The sequence below is a fragment of the Colius striatus genome, chromosome 4 (genome assembly GCF_028858725.1).
Source record: "Colius striatus isolate bColStr4 chromosome 4, bColStr4.1.hap1, whole genome shotgun sequence".
Lineage (NCBI taxonomy): Eukaryota > Metazoa > Chordata > Aves > Coliiformes > Coliidae > Colius > Colius striatus.
The window spans coordinates 79,224,890-79,240,454 of NC_084762.1; the positions used below are offsets into that span (position 1 = coordinate 79,224,890).

General features: G+C 39.7%; 1 protein-coding gene across 1 annotated transcript; it reads left to right on the forward strand.

Annotated features, from left to right (window-relative positions):
* The first annotated feature begins 1,209 nt into the window (after window positions 1-1,209).
* Window positions 1,210-13,982, forward strand: TRHR (thyrotropin releasing hormone receptor). Its single transcript, XM_010197453.2, has 2 exons — window positions 1,210-2,004; window positions 13,575-13,982. The coding sequence occupies exons 1-2, from the start codon at window positions 1,210-1,212 to the stop codon at window positions 13,980-13,982; spliced, it is 1,203 nt and encodes a 400-aa protein (XP_010195755.2).
* Window positions 13,983-15,565: the final 1,583 nt, after the last annotated feature.

A 15,565-nucleotide genomic window follows, 5' to 3' on the forward strand; every position in this document is an offset into this window, starting at 1 on the left:
TGGGGGATTAACAAGGGCTCTTTCACAGAGCCCTGCAGAGGGTTTCCTATTGTTTCTGTCTCAGAGGCATTAAGATTGCCAGCAAGTGGGACAGGAAAGCTCTGCATCCATCTCCAGGTGAAGATGGACTTGTGAATACTGCTGTTGAATCTGTAGGGCTTTCAACAGCACATCTCAAAGAAATTATTTCCTCCAGTCTTTGTCTATGTTTTTACACAACCTGACTAGACAAGGAGGAGTTTATTCAGCAAGAGGGACTCTTCATTGAGAAAAAGATGCTGAATTAGTAACGCTCTGTGTGTGCACACACTTGTGGGTGTGTCACCTCATTAAGAAGCAATTTGTGCTCTGATGGTTTTATTGTTGCTGTGTTACAATTCAGAACAGAGCTGAAAGGGCTTGGGAGTGTTGACAGCCTGTAGCAATAAGGGTTTTGAAGAGAATTGTCTCTCAACTAAAGAAACACGTTTTTTCCTGCTGTTTTCAAAAGCTCTGAAGGGACACTTACAGCTCCCTGTGGAGCAGGAGACAAGTGTAAATTTCCATCACTTTCACAAGGACAGGGGCGGGGGGAAAGTCAGGTTTTTTGTAAGTATTTTTGTTGCCAATCGGTCTCCCTTTTGGTTTGCAAGGATGGATCGATATGATCGCGGTCTGAAAGCAGAGAGGAAAAGCAGCGAGAAGGAGAAAACCTGTGGGGCTCCGCAAATCCCTCTGCTTTCACCTTGGCTGCTGTCTCCACCCTCAGCACATTATGACTCCTCCTGGAAAGCAATGATGCCAAAGTCTGCCTGGGCTGTCTCAGCTCAGTCCCGCGCATTGCCTCAGCCAGCTGGCAGTGCAGGAGGCTTTGCTTTCCCTCCCGCCGCCTCCTCCTCCTCTGCACAGGGAAAGCTCACATCTCCACATGCTGTTTGGAATTTTTTTTCGTGAATGCCTCAAACCAGCTATTGAGCTTTGAGCTTTCAAACTGGTGTGAATGAGCTGAGAGGAATTAACCTGTTTGGCCATTGAATTTACAAAGACTGAAAGTCCAGGTGCCTTCAGGGGAGTGGAGAACAGTACGGGACTGGGACTGGCACTATATGGAGAATGTGCTCTGGGGCTATGGCTCACCCACACTCTGCTCCACTCACCCTTTTTCGGGGGACCAGGGAGAACACATGCTGAGACCAGGTGCTGGGCAGAAGCAGCACTGGGCTGGTGAAGATGGAGAATGCCACAGGGGATGAGCAGAACCAAACTGGGCTGCCACTAACAAGCCAGGATATCATTACAGCCGAATACCAAGTGGTTACTATCCTCTTGGTCCTCCTCATCTGCGGACTGGGCATCGTGGGCAACATCATGGTGGTTTTGGTGGTCCTCAGAACCAAACACATGAGAACTCCCACTAACTGCTATCTGGTGAGTCTGGCTGTGGCAGATCTCATGGTCCTTGTGGCTGCAGGACTACCCAATATCACAGAAAGCCTGTATAGATCCTGGGTGTATGGCTATGTGGGTTGTCTCTGCATCACTTATCTTCAGTACCTAGGGATCAATACATCTTCTTTCTCCATCACTGCCTTCACCGTTGAGAGATACATAGCCATCTGCCACCCAATCAAAGCTCAATTCCTATGCACTTTTTCAAGAGCCAAAAAGATCATTATTTTTGTTTGGGCTTTCACGTCCATATACTGTATGCTCTGGTTTTTCTTGCTAGACCTTAATACAGTAGTCTACAAAGACACTACTGTTGTGTCCTGTGGCTACAAGGTGTCCAGGAGCTATTACTCTCCTATCTACATGATGGACTTTGGTATATTTTATGTTGTGCCAATGGTACTGGCGACTGTCCTCTACGGCCTGATTGCTAAAATACTGTTCCTGAACTCCATCCCTTCGGACCCCAAAGAAAACTCTAAGACATGGAGGAATGACATGACTCACCAAAGCAAGTCTGTGAATTCCAAGATGACTAACAAGAGTTTCAATAGCACTATTGCTTCTCGAAGGCAGGTAGGAACAGCAGTTTGAAATGGCTTTGTAAAACCTAAACCCCAATTGTTTTAGACATCACTAGTCTAAACCTGTGGAAGGGGTTAAAATATTCTCTCTTTCTGCTAAGTAATCATGTTGAAATTCTGTGATACCTGTACACATATATATAACTATGTACTTTTTCTTGCCTATTCTTTGTTACCTATTGCAAGGACTAAAAAACTGATAGTATTTTATTACTTATATCAAAATGCAATTAGGAAGTGTCAATAAAGAATGAAACATTTTTACCTATAATTTCACTGTATTACAGCCTGTTAGTAATCCTGTCAAGTACACAGAGTGGCTCTTGAGTTACTTTTGAGATCTGAAGAGAAGGAACTAGCCTGAAGTTTAGGAGAGCCGAGGTTTTGTGGTTTGTGTGAGGCACTGTATCACTGTGCAAATGCAGTTTTTACTTTTCCTATCTCAAACTTTCCTGGGAAAAGTCTACTTAAGCAAGTCTGTATATACAAGTGCTTTGTAAGTTCTATGTATCTTTGCTATTCTCCTAAAATATTTTTATGTATTCATGGCTCAAAACTAAGACATGGGTTTGAGCAGCTTCTTTTTATATTATTAAATATGTATGCTGCAATGTGTAACAATACAAGTAGAATATAGTTAGTAGATTAATTTATGGCTATTAGCCATAAATAAACCATAGTGCCTGATACTCTTACAGCATGCAGCAGTCCTGAGAAGAGCAGGGGACTGAGTCTTGTGAGCAGGCTGAGGTTTGGTCAGGCAGCTGGGTTAGAGCACAAGGAAGTAATGCTCTGTGCTGAGCCCCTTGGCTCACACCCCTCAACATGGCACCCTCAGGAGTGCTTTGGCAGTGGGACTTTTCTACCTCCCTGCACTGCACAGCTTCCTCAGGAAGCAAAGCTGAGCTGCATGCCTTTTCAAACAAAATTAACATCTTCCTTGGGTGAGGGTTTGAACCTTATATTCTTCTTATTTTATGTAGATTGCCAGTGTTTAATGAGAGATTCCATTTTCCCTTATTAGAGATGCCACTCACCTCAAAAGCTGAGCTGCCTGCAAGAGCAGTGAGCAGTCACAGAGCACTGAAACCATGCTTTGAAATGCACAACTGAAACATGTGGGCTAGGTTATATTTAATTAAGTGTTTCCAAATACAGTTAATAGTAAGATTAGAAGTGTTTAACTTGTTTTTCTTTGCCCATTAATTAGTGGAAGATAATCTACTTTTCAAGTTTACAGTATTACTTTTGTATACGTACTTGATTACATATGCTTAGCATCACTTGAAAAGCAGACAAGATTTTTACGTTTGACATTGCTGTATGTGGATACTGTTACACTATGAAACCAAAAAGTGAGGATTGTAATGTGTTGTCTTTTATGCTCTGTAAAGACATCAAAACTTTTTCTAAAAGCCTAAGTAACTTAGTTGTTTACAGTAGCATTGTTATCAGTAAAGCAATCATTTGCACAGAGTACAACACAGAAAGCAAGGTAAAGATAGTGTGGCATTATTGGTAATACTTTTTATATATTAGCAGCATGCAAAATATAGCCAGTGTTGTAAAATGGGAAAACAGAAGTCCATATTTTAAAAAATCTGAAATCTCAGCAGTTAGTAAGATATACAAGTGAAAATTTCCTGCTGCACTGGCAAAGGCGTGTACAGCTGACAATATAGTCTGGCCTCATAGTGGCTTCTGCTGCCATGGAAAACTGTCTATATGCCTTCTTGGACCTGTGTTTGCACTATAGTGATAAAGTTGCACACGATGTCCAGCATATGATCTGTAGAAAAAGTAGCTGAAAATGTGCTGCATGCTTCTCCTTACATGGCAGTCTTTGTATTTATCCAAGAACATTTCCAAAAAATGAAATTTGTGCACGTTCCTGTGGTGGGTTGACTCCAACTGGCAGCCAAATACTCATCCAGTCATTTACTTGTCCTTCCCCACAGCAGGGTGGGAGAGAAAATGGGAAAGTTCTGGGCTCCTCAGATCAAGAGGGACAAGGAAGTGCTGGAGAGAGTCCAGCGCAGGGCCACCAAGATGATCAGGGGACTGAAACATCTTTCACACAAGGAAAGGCTGTGGGAATTGGGGCTGTTTAGTCTGGAGAAGAGGAGACCAAGGAGAGATCTTATTAACATTTACAAATATCTAAAGGGTGGGTGTCAGGAGGTTGGGACATCCCTTTTTTCTATTGTAGCTAGTAACAGGACAAGGGGTAATGGGATGAAGATGGAACGCTAATCCTGCAACCTCTCCACTGCCAAAACTTGGACATGGAAAATCAGCACAGCTCCATTGAGTGATTATCATAGAATCATAGAATCATAGCATGGTAGGGGTTGGAAGGGACCTTTAGAGATCATCTAGTCCAACCCCCCTGCAGAAGCAGGGTCACCTAGATCAGGTGACATAGGAACATGTTCAGGCGGGTCTTGAAGACCTCCAAGGAAGGAGACTCCACAACCTCTCTGGGCAGCCTGTGCCACTGCTCCCTCACCCTCACAGTGAAATAGTTTTTTCTTATATTTAAATGGAAATGGTCAAAACTTGCTTTTTACCTGGGTAAGAAAGCATTTTCTCCCCTATCTTGTCATACAGTGACTGTGTTTTAGTTGAAAAGCATTGTTTACAGTTTATGGTAGAACTAGACTATTGTATCATTGGTTTTTAGACTTCCTTAATCTACTGAGTTAGCTTTTAGCTTTGTGTTTTCTGTCTGCTATATTATTAGTCTTATATAATTAGTCTTATATATACACTCAATATTTTTTATTGTGAGTCATATAGTTATGCAATTGCTTTTTTTTTTTTTCTTCAAAAATGACAATACATCACTTAGATTTTTGGTATGATAGTTAGCCCAGAATTGGAAGTAGATGAACTGAAAATGTGTAGAGCAACTTGGAAATATAGGATACCAGGCATCAATGGAAAGAGTGGGGCAAGAGAGGAACAACCCTAATACAGCATCTAGAATAGCTTTGTGCTCATGGAGGAAAGACAGAGAAAAAACTATTTCCTTAGAACTATGCAGCACATCTACTTAAGTTGAAGCAAGGGGGTGGAGGGAGTTTGGGTCAGGGGAAGCTCATCAGTGTGATAAACAGGAGGGAGATGTGCAGTTTCATTAGAACAGATGTTTCCAGTGTCTGATGTAAACAGATACAATGCCAGAACTGAAAGGGGGAAAAGTGGTGAGGTGGTGAGAGGATTCGTGTTGTTTTCAAAACAGAATGCTAATTTAGATCACTCTATGATTTAGAAAGAAGGCCTGGAGTATATTTAAGTGTGATGAGTCAAGCCTTTTTCAAATATAGTTTCAATGTGAGATGCTTAAGGATGAGCTTGGAAGGAAGCACATCTCCAATGAATGAAAATGAGCTCTTCCAGAGACAAAGTGGTCCTCTGCTTACTCACTCTGTTTCCTTCCTTCACCCTCCTACCAGCATGATTTAAAAGTCACTGTACTGTGTTGCTTCTAGTAAATATTAACTTCCTTCCAATGTTTGGAAAGCTAAGAGGAACAAAATCTATTTACTAAAGCATCAAAACCCCAGTTTCAACAACCACCAACAGAAAAAGCCTTCAAAGTACGATTGAGAACCCCCTAAAGTTTTAATTCAAAGCACTTCAAGACAAAACTGGAAAGGGAAGACAAGCAATAAAAAACCTGAAACAACTCAGAGATGAAAATCAGTCATTTTTTAAAAATGTTGGAACAGAGGGAAGACACAAAATAAACTTTCTTTTCTCATAAAGTATCTCAATTTCCAAGATATTTTTGTTTCACTGAACAGCAAATGTTACCACTGATATTGGACAACTACTGAAATACTGAGTTATTTGTTTGCACTACAAACAAGGAAACAAGCACCAGTACATACCCAAAGGACATGTCCAACTCCATTGTTACATCCACTACTGAAGAGCTAAATCAATGCTACTCATGCAACATTTATTCTGTTTTACAGAGTTGTACAGGATAGCAGGGTGTGATAGACGTATTTTCAAATTTTCAAAAGAAAACCAGTTTTATTTGACAATCAGGCACTTCTTCGTACATGAGAGTACATTTCAAATTAATTTTCTGCTTTCCATCAGGAAAGTCCCAGAAGGAACAGAAACCAGTTAATTCTACCTCTTTTGGTTTTTTTATCAGAAGCTAAATCCAGCTGAGGCACTCTTTAGGGAAAACAGTAGGAGTCATTTATTGCTTTTGCAGAGCTTTTCGTCAGCCACTGCAAGTCAGTAGGCAACTCCTAACTTTCTCCTTAGGGATGACCTTTACAGGAGAAGGCAAGATATTGGTATGCTCTGTTTTCAGAGATACCAGTGTGTCCAATGCTACTTTGTGTCAGGCCCTAAGAAACCAACTGGTGTTGCACTTAGTTTAGTATTAAAACATGCAGGTAAACCTTCAAGTATCTGTTTAGTTAGTGACTAAAGAAAAACCTTAAATATCTATTAAGTCTAATGGAGCTGGTGATGGTTGTGTTGCACGGGGTTTCAGCTAGGCTTTGCAAAGAAAATAACCTTACTAGAGCAAAGTTCATACACAGATGAACAATACAGTGGGAAAGCATTTGACTGTCAGTAGGATGTCTTGGTGATAAATAGTGATATAATATTTTTTGCAACAGAAGACTAGAAGAAAATGAGAAGATGTCTAAGAGTAAGGTGAGACCTCTTTGACCACAGAGAAATTATAGAGCATTTCTGCTGAATGACTCAAGTTAAATAGGAAGGAAGTCAAGAAAGCAAAAATTTCCACCACCCTTTAGTTAAACTCAGGTCACAGTAGCTGAAACTTCAAAGCTTAACAAAAGAAAGATCAATGTGACTAGAAGATGATATCATGACAAAGAGTATCTCTTAAGACCAGATAGTTCAAAGTCCCATTTACTTCAGAGCCAAATGAGGAACTTCAATGCAAATTCAATGTTAAAATGTATTTAACCACTATATGATCATTTGGACAGATGATCACAGGTGCCGAGGAAGTAAATTTAAGTTGATTTCTACTCAGTTACCAGAAAATACAGACTATGAATTAGTAGTTGTTCAGTTAAACACTGAATTTGAATGTGTAAGGAATCCTGGACCTCTCTAATTAGAGTTAGGGAAACTCTGATTGTTGTCAGGGAACTAGTGTAAAAACTGCATGTACTGGCAAGAAAGATTGAACGTGTTCCAAAGGATCATGAGCCAACAAGGGACTTTGTCTCAGACTCCTCAGGACCTTAAAGAAATTTCCCTCCAGTACTTGATTATAATTTCACAGAATCCTTAAGGCTGGCAGAGATCATCTAATCCAACACTAGTCATACCACATTCAGTGGTGCTGTGGTAGGCTGAAGGCATCTGGCTTGTTAGCCTACTAGGTAGCTGTTCTGCCACTTTGTTTTAGTTTCTTTGTTGCAGTTGCAAACCAGCTGCAGCTGTTAGATCTTTGATTTTTCTACATGCATATGATTATATTAGCCTACCAATTTGTGCCCTTGCTCTTCCAAAATGGACTGTTCTTGGTACTTGCAAACCATCCATATTGTTAAGTTTCCAGAAAACATGTTCACGGACTATATGCTAATAAAAATAAATAGCAATTGAGCAAACATTAACTGCAGTTACAGGCATTTATCACACATAAATAGTAATACGTGTACATAAATTGAAACTGGAAAACATACAAGTGCCTGTACCAAAGGTTTGACCAGATTGTCCATTACCAAAAATTGTAGAGAAATAGAAAAGCCTCTATCAAGCAACAGTTAATATTGACCTTAGATTTACACATATTATAACTTCAACTTTAAACATGCCTGAAATTCATGTTGATGGTCTTTACTCATAGTCTTTTTTTCTGTACCTTTACATCATAAAGTACCATAAGTATAAAAATAAATGTCAACACTTCTTTTTCTTTGCATTTGCACATACAGCATCACCACAATTACATTTACTTTTAAACTATCTTTGCTTGTAGGAATAAAGGAAATAATGGGTCCTATTTGCACTTCGGAAGGTTCAGCTGTTTATTTTATAGGTGCTGTTTAGGACAACTAATTCAGAGCAGATGTGTATGTGTGATGGTAAAAATTGAAGGTTGATCACAGTTTCCCCTCTTGTCCATTTTAGACATTCTATTTCCAAGCCCTTTATTAAAAAGACAAGAGGGGAAGAAAGATTTTATTCTATCATGTCATGAATAGAAAATGGGTTATTCAAAATATTCAGAGCAGATTTCACAATAAAAAAAAGGTTCACTAACACGAACCGACAGTAAATGTTTCTCCACAACATATGGTACTAGGCAGAAAAACTATTTCTGCCTTTGGGCACTTAGTTTTCCTGACTTTGCTAACTTCTGGGGTTTTTTTTTTTCAAGCAGCATATCTAAAACGTTAATGCTTTTCTTCTGAAGATTTGAATCATTTTGTTCTGCTCGGAAGTAAGAAGACTCAGGCATTGTGGGAAGGAAGGAGAGAGAGGACTTAAAACTGAAGTATAGGAAAGGGATTTGCCTTACACACAGGAAAACTGTGAACATGTGAAGAAAGTTAAATCCCTTTTTCTAAAAGTACAAGCTCTGCGGGCTAAAAGACAGCAAGAGGCCAGAGGAAGCAGATGAGAAGACAAGGAAGCTATCTTGTCCCCTTTTTATAACAGCTAAGAGCCCATACATTTCCTGGCTGATGTGGTTATGAAATCACAACCTGAGCTGTGTGCTTCCTTTTCTCTTTCCCATTTTCTTTTCTTTCCCATATTCTCCTCATCTGTCCAGTTCTCCAGATCAGATCCTGTTTCTGGCTATATTAATCTCTCCCACACTTCCATTTTATCTATCTATCTCAGCCAACAGATCCCAAAATTTTCTTGTCCATTCATAATATGAACACTGCATTACATATTTTCAGGTAGATGTAATACTTTCCCTAGAAGAATCCCTCGTTTACTCAGGTATTAAGAGGACTGTGAAAAATGAATACAGTCTTAGATAGCAAATGTGTTTGTTATGCTTGAGATGTGATCCAAATCACTTGACATAATGCATATCTCAAAAAGTTAGTTGCTTCCACCAATCAAATCACCTAAGGCCCTTCCATGGTCGATTAAAACAGTTGAATTACCCTCTAGAGAAAGTAACTTCTCAGATATTGATGCAGTACAGGATGACCTGTCCCACAGGAAAGCCCTCCACTCTCTCACAGCAGAGCAAGCTTGCAATGCAAGATAAGTTTTGTATAGCTTATGAGAAATCCTCAATCATACTGCATGTTTTCACTTGCAATGTTATTATAGCAAGACCTTAATCCTTTCATTTATATAATCTTTCTTTTGGATTACAAAATCATAGACTGGCATGTATAAACTTTGTGCATTGCAATGAACACCACCAAAGCACAAGAGAGAAAGATACTGTTACATGCCTTTAGAAAATTGGAGTAACTCTATGGCAGAGTAAGTTAGTAAGTATGACTGTTACTGTTACCTACCAATGTAAGAAAGATCAGTATTTGAAGGAGCAGGAAACAACTAACCAACTGAGAGTATCATGGTAATGAAAATGTCTTCTAAAAGTACTAGCTTAGAACGACAAGGTTTTGGAGCAGGAAGGAGAAGGAGGAGAATACTGGTCCAGAATCAAAATACATTTAGTAAAAAAACATATTTAATACTTTTCAGAACATTCCCAGAAAACAAAAGACAATGCTTGAAGAATGATTGCATGCAGCCAGGAATACTCTCAAGCTTCACTATCACCCAAAGTACACTTGAAATTTGGACTAGAATGGATTTTCTCAAAGTCTTTTAATAATATATTCCATATCCTTAACTCGTACTCTGAGTATAGGATATGCAGTTCATGTCCACAAGAAAAAAGCAATCAGCATATGCTTGCCTTCAACCAAGTTATGGAAGAGAATGTTAGTGTGTCTGCTTTCAGGGAGCTTTGGTGTACAGTTAGAGGGGATAAAAGTAGGTTTTAAAGAAGTCTGGGTGCTTAGCACTCCACTGATGTTAAATCATTGGCTATCACAGCCTCTCAAATGATTTTAAGTTATGATCCATAGAAAGTGACTTGAAAAAAAGATATGGCAGTTTATTTAAGGAAAGTGAACTGAAAGTTCCTCTAAAGCTATTACTGTCCAGCCCTGTCCATCCCAATTAAGATTTTTGGTGTGCCTAAGAAAGCATCTTTGGCGTAAATCATGTGTTTGGAAGCTGGGTTCATCTATAAAGGCAAATTCAGCTGCAATGAAAAGTCCAGGGTATGCTTGCAGTACCTTTGGGTCAGAAGATCTGAGCAGTGCCTCAGCCTGCAGGGGAGTGACAGGCCCTCTGGCCACACTGGGGACAAAGTGAGCAATGCCATCTTCTAGGAGCAGCTCCCATTTTTATGTAGGTCATACTCTGAGGTAGAGCCTTTGGAACCAACTTGGAGAGGATCTACCAGCATGTCAATAACTATTTGAACTCAGGTCCTCGCAGCAGGTCTCACAGATACAACCGCTGCTGGTCAGATGGATGAGGTAAATGAATTTCTGACAGGCAAGTAGAGAGCTTGTGCCACATTTGTGGGTTTTAGCAGCTTTAGAAGGATATGCACTGCAGCTAGTTTAAAATGACGGTGAATTCTCCTCACTGTCCTGCACTGACTGAAATACCTAGAGGTGCCACCAAAGAGGTGGATCCATGGCAACACACTTCTCACTGGTTGTAGACTCTGTGACAGTGTATGGGTACATGAATTGGATCATTGATCTGAGAAAAAAAGTAACTCTGCAGAGTTAGATTTCAGTTGGACCAGCAGTCTGGTCTGACCCATACCCTTGTCTTTGGGGCCAGCACAAGGAGGGAGATGAGAAGAGGATTGCTTTTTTAGCTACACTTTTTTCCTTTTTTTAGGTTTCTTTTTCTTTAGGTTTCTTTTGCTTCAGTTTATGTCAAGATCAGGAAATCATGGAGTCTGAAGCACTGCAATACAATATCTTACATGGCATCAAGCTTGATAGTGCAAAGCTAACCTCTTGGTATTTTAAAACACATTCAGGCCTGCAGACTGAATTCATCTCAGGTCAGGGCACTTTATGGTCTGACCATGTTTTTTTATCTGTTGCTAAGAGTCAGTTCTAATACATTGTCAAATCACAGCCTCAGTAAGAAGAACATGGCAGGAGTACAAGCTAGTAGTGTTAGATAGCAGGAAAATGCACACCAAGATGCCAGTATACATAAATTCACCTAATAGTTTGCAGACTACATACATATATGTCTTTGAGGCATTCACTTGAAGAGGAAAAGCCTTTTTTTCATTTCCATAAAGTATTAATTGTGAGACTTTAAAATATCTGCTTCCTAACAGTAAGATTATTTTTCTCTGGTTCAACCCAGGATCCAAAATGTCAGCTGCACCATGGTAAGTGATTCTCTGAGCAATTGTTCCTTAAAGATACATTGAGAAGAATTGTAAATTGCCATCAATCAGTAGGAATGATAACAAAGTCCACTGAGGAGCTCCTGGTAGTAAAGTATTTTGATGCCTGTGTAGACTATTATTCACCTGCCTTCTGAATGCCTGAACTGATGCAACATATTTGTTAGTTGGGCTCAATCTCATTGTTAATCCAAGCTCTGTGAATGGTTACTTTCTTTCATTAAATGTGGACTATTTTTCATGATGAATGATTACTCTCAGTTGAATGGATATGCTCAGTTTGAAGGCAGAGACTGGAGCTCGAGCTGGAGAGAGGAGGTAAGGAAGGCATTCCGAGTCTTCCTCAGTCAGAGCAGGTCAGGGCTGGGTCACCTTGCACTTTGTAGCCATGTTCACAGGACTAGTCCTTTTAGAACTGGTTCAGAGATACAGAAAAATGATTGTTTCAGCTGTCATCTGAGACATTCACATTTGCATTTAACTCTGTTATGACGATTGTGCACAGCAAGCAAGAAAAGCACTCTAGAAGTTGTAAGGAAATGTATCAGTCAAGTGACAAAAAAAAAAAAAAAGGAGATACTATTTCTCAGTGCTGAATACACCTGTAGGGAAATCAAAAGTGACAGTGAAGGGAAGTGAATTATAGGATAAAATTGTAGCCTTTGAATATACCCATTTAAAAATAGGCAAAGATACATTAATTTGGAGAGTAACTTTACTCTTCATCACATTCTTTATTATTGTATCTATAAGAAAAATAACATTGGCTATATGTGTACGTGTCTTTATAGACAGCTATAAGAAAATATATCCCTTTTGCAATGAGACATCAGGCTTTCTGTATAATGAGCAATCCGATCAGAAGGCAAGAGAATGACATACTGTCTTATAACTTCAAACTAAAAAAATACACCTAAAACTAGCATGTGTTTATGAGTGATTTTAGTGGAGTTATCTGCCTGTCCCCTTGGAAATAGCTGAAATTCGTATCAATCTGCATCTATCCTTCCTGCAAGCCATGAAATTATAACCCATGAAGCCAGAACATATCCTGTGATTGCAGAAGTTGTTTCATTGAAGTATAACTTCAGGAACCTAGAAAGAAGGTATAAAGCAAAGATAAAATCATATTTTTTAAACTAATCCATCAATAGGCAGCAACAGTTTTATCTCAAGAAGAAAGGCAAACAATAAAAAATACACAGTGAAAAGAAGCAATTGTAGCTTGCCAGAGTCAGTCAATACTTTCCAGTTCATGCTCACACAATTAACCAAGACATCTCCTGGCTTATATGAGGATGTGCCACCATACTATCCCACTGTCACATCTCACTGTACTTTCTGCCTGGTTATTAACACCCTTCAAACTTTCTTTAATGTAGAGACCAGGGAATACCATATATACTAAAATTAAATTATTTGCAAGAGACTCTTTTTACAGTGATTTTTTTTCCCAGTTTTTTTTAATTATTTCTTGTTCATTCCAGTCTCAAAGGCTGCTTTTTTCTTTATTCGAGACAAATTTACACAATAGATTAAAGATCTTCTAATACATTTTATCAATAATCCTTTTCCTTGCTCTGTAAACTTTAATTGACATTTCAGAGTAAACATCAAGTAATGAATACATAATTAAATATTGAGGATTTCAGGAGCAAAAAGAAATTTAATTATCTTTGGCTTTTGGAAATTTGTTTAGGGTAGCTGTTAAAGCAGATAATCTAAACAGTCTTCAGGTTCAATCACAGATTATACCAGCCTAAAAGAGGATATCTAATATGTTTGGAAAAGGTGGCTTTAAACCACTTTATTTCCATTTGAATCATCACCTCTTTCCAGCTTGAGAAGTTGCAAAAAGTCAAACAATGGGCTCACTGGAATGTCACCTGGAAAGAGTCATTTAACAAAATTAGGAGGAATTTGGAGCTAGATTTTTTTTTTTTTGTCGTTCTTACTGTAGAAAACCTTTCTGAACCAAACATTAATCAGAAATTCACAGATGAAGAGTCTGTTCATAGTCTTGCTTTGGCCCTAGAGATGGAGAAACACACACATTCCTTCCGAGATGAGCACTAAACTTCTGCCCTCTTCTGTCTACTTCTGTGTTCCTCCAGGTTACCAAGATGTTGGCCGTGGTTGTGATCCTGTTTGCATTTCTATGGATGCCCTACCGCACGCTGGTTGTGGTCAATTCCTTTCTCTCCAGTCCTTTCCAAGAAAACTGGTTCCTGCTATTTTGCAGAATCTGTATTTATTTAAATAGTGCCATCAATCCTGTAATTTACAATCTCATGTCCCAGAAATTCAGAGCAGCCTTCAGGAAACTCTGCAACTGCCAGCAGAAACAGGAGAAGAAACCAGCTAGTTACAGTGTGCCCCTAAATTATAATGTCATCAAAGAGTCTGATCACTTCAGCACTGAGCTAGAAGATATTACTGTCACCAATACCTATCTGTCTTCTGCAAAATTGTACCTTGGGGATACATGTTTGTCATCAGAGGTAACAGTTAATACCTTTTAATGTTTGTCCTCATGAACCAGAGCGTATTCAGGTGCATGGAGCTGGACTGGGCCAGCTTTCACCTGGGGCAGCACAGCAAAGGACCTGGAAAGCAGGTGGTGACAGACGACGTGACCAAATAGGGCATGGCAGGGAGGCAGAAATGCCCAGCTCTGGAAAGTGATGCTCTTAGAGCACCTTGTGCCAAGCATGATGTGACTGGGAGGATCTAGGGTATGGGGACGGATCAGGAGAAACACTCCCTGAGAAGCAGTGGTGGAGCATCAGAGAGTGGTGGTCAGGCCTGGTGCCTCACAGACATGTCTGGCAGGAGGGTGGACATTGGTGTGTGAGCTCTGTGATTCCTCCCAGGTGTGCTCAGGCTGCCTCTCGTTCCAGCTTGGGGTTAACTAGCCTGGTGCCATCATGCAGCTGGTGCTAAGACAAGACACAGATCTCCCCCACACCATCACTTTGGTCTTCAGAGTGATGAAAGCCACACATATTTCCATGCTACCTGCACCATCCCTATGTGCAGACCATCTCTTTAACCCAGTTTTCTTCTATGTGATGATGCACATGATTATTTTCATTATGCTTTTATACACAATAGTACTTAAATGCTGTCTGTAAACCTGCACAACTTAGATCTTACAATACAGATGATTCATTGAGGGGCTTAGTTTTTAATTTCCTTTTGCAGATATGACAATGAAAAATATTACTTTCTCAATTTTCTTCTTCTGTCCTCATTTTCAGGCCTGAAGCCCACCTTGTTCTGAGTATGCAGTCATGTAAAAACTTTGGATGCTCTGTTCCCACCAACCTGTATGAAACATAAAGGCAGAATTGCAGCAGAATTGCAGGAGTTACAACATATCTCTACATACCTCTCTGTGCCCTACAAGAAAAGGTAGCCTCTTGGGGTGTGAAAAAAATATACTACTGAGTAACTGAATGAAGCACTCAATGTAACCTGAAGCAGGTGGATTGGCTTCAGTGGAATGCCCAAACTCTTCATCTCATGTATTGGCCAAAGAGTGGTCTGTGTTCTGAGAAAGAGTAAGGCTGCCCAGTACATCTCCATGGATGCTGAGAGGGCCAGTGGATGGTGCTCCCAATGAAGATGAGAGGCAAGGAGAGGAGCTGCTGTCCTGCATGGCTGCACTGGGCAGTACTGATGGGGCCGTCACAGAGCAGCCAGAACTGCTGCCCACTACAGCAATTACTCACCATTGACTCCCTCCTCCCATAGCAGTGCAAATATAATTGCAGGCATCATAATGTGCTTCAATAAGCAGATATTTGACAGTAAAGAGTACAAAATTTTTTTTCCTTTTTTTTTTTGTCTTTTTTTACCTTGAACAGCATAAAATAGGAAGATCCTTCAATGAATTCACAGCAGGGAATGAACAAATTAAAAAAGCCAGTAGGAAGCTTTAAAACAGTCTTATTTATTTCAGCAAGCTGGTTTATAATGCACCACTTTAAATGTAAGTCTCAGCTAACACTGAATCTTTTCAGAACTTGACGAGTATTGAAGACTATTGGACAGACTTATAGTAGTTAATTTTATCTCGGTTCAATAGTAATTGTGTCTGAGA

Excerpts from the sequence above, each read along its gene's own strand:
- TRHR (XM_010197453.2), top strand. The coding sequence starts at position 1,210 with ATGGAGAATGCCACAGGGGATGAGCAGAACCAAACTGGGCTGCCACTA. Across the intron at positions 2,005-13,574 it reads CTATTGCTTCTCGAAGGCAG|GTTACCAAGATGTTGGCCGT; the intron begins GTAGGAACAGCA and ends GTGTTCCTCCAG.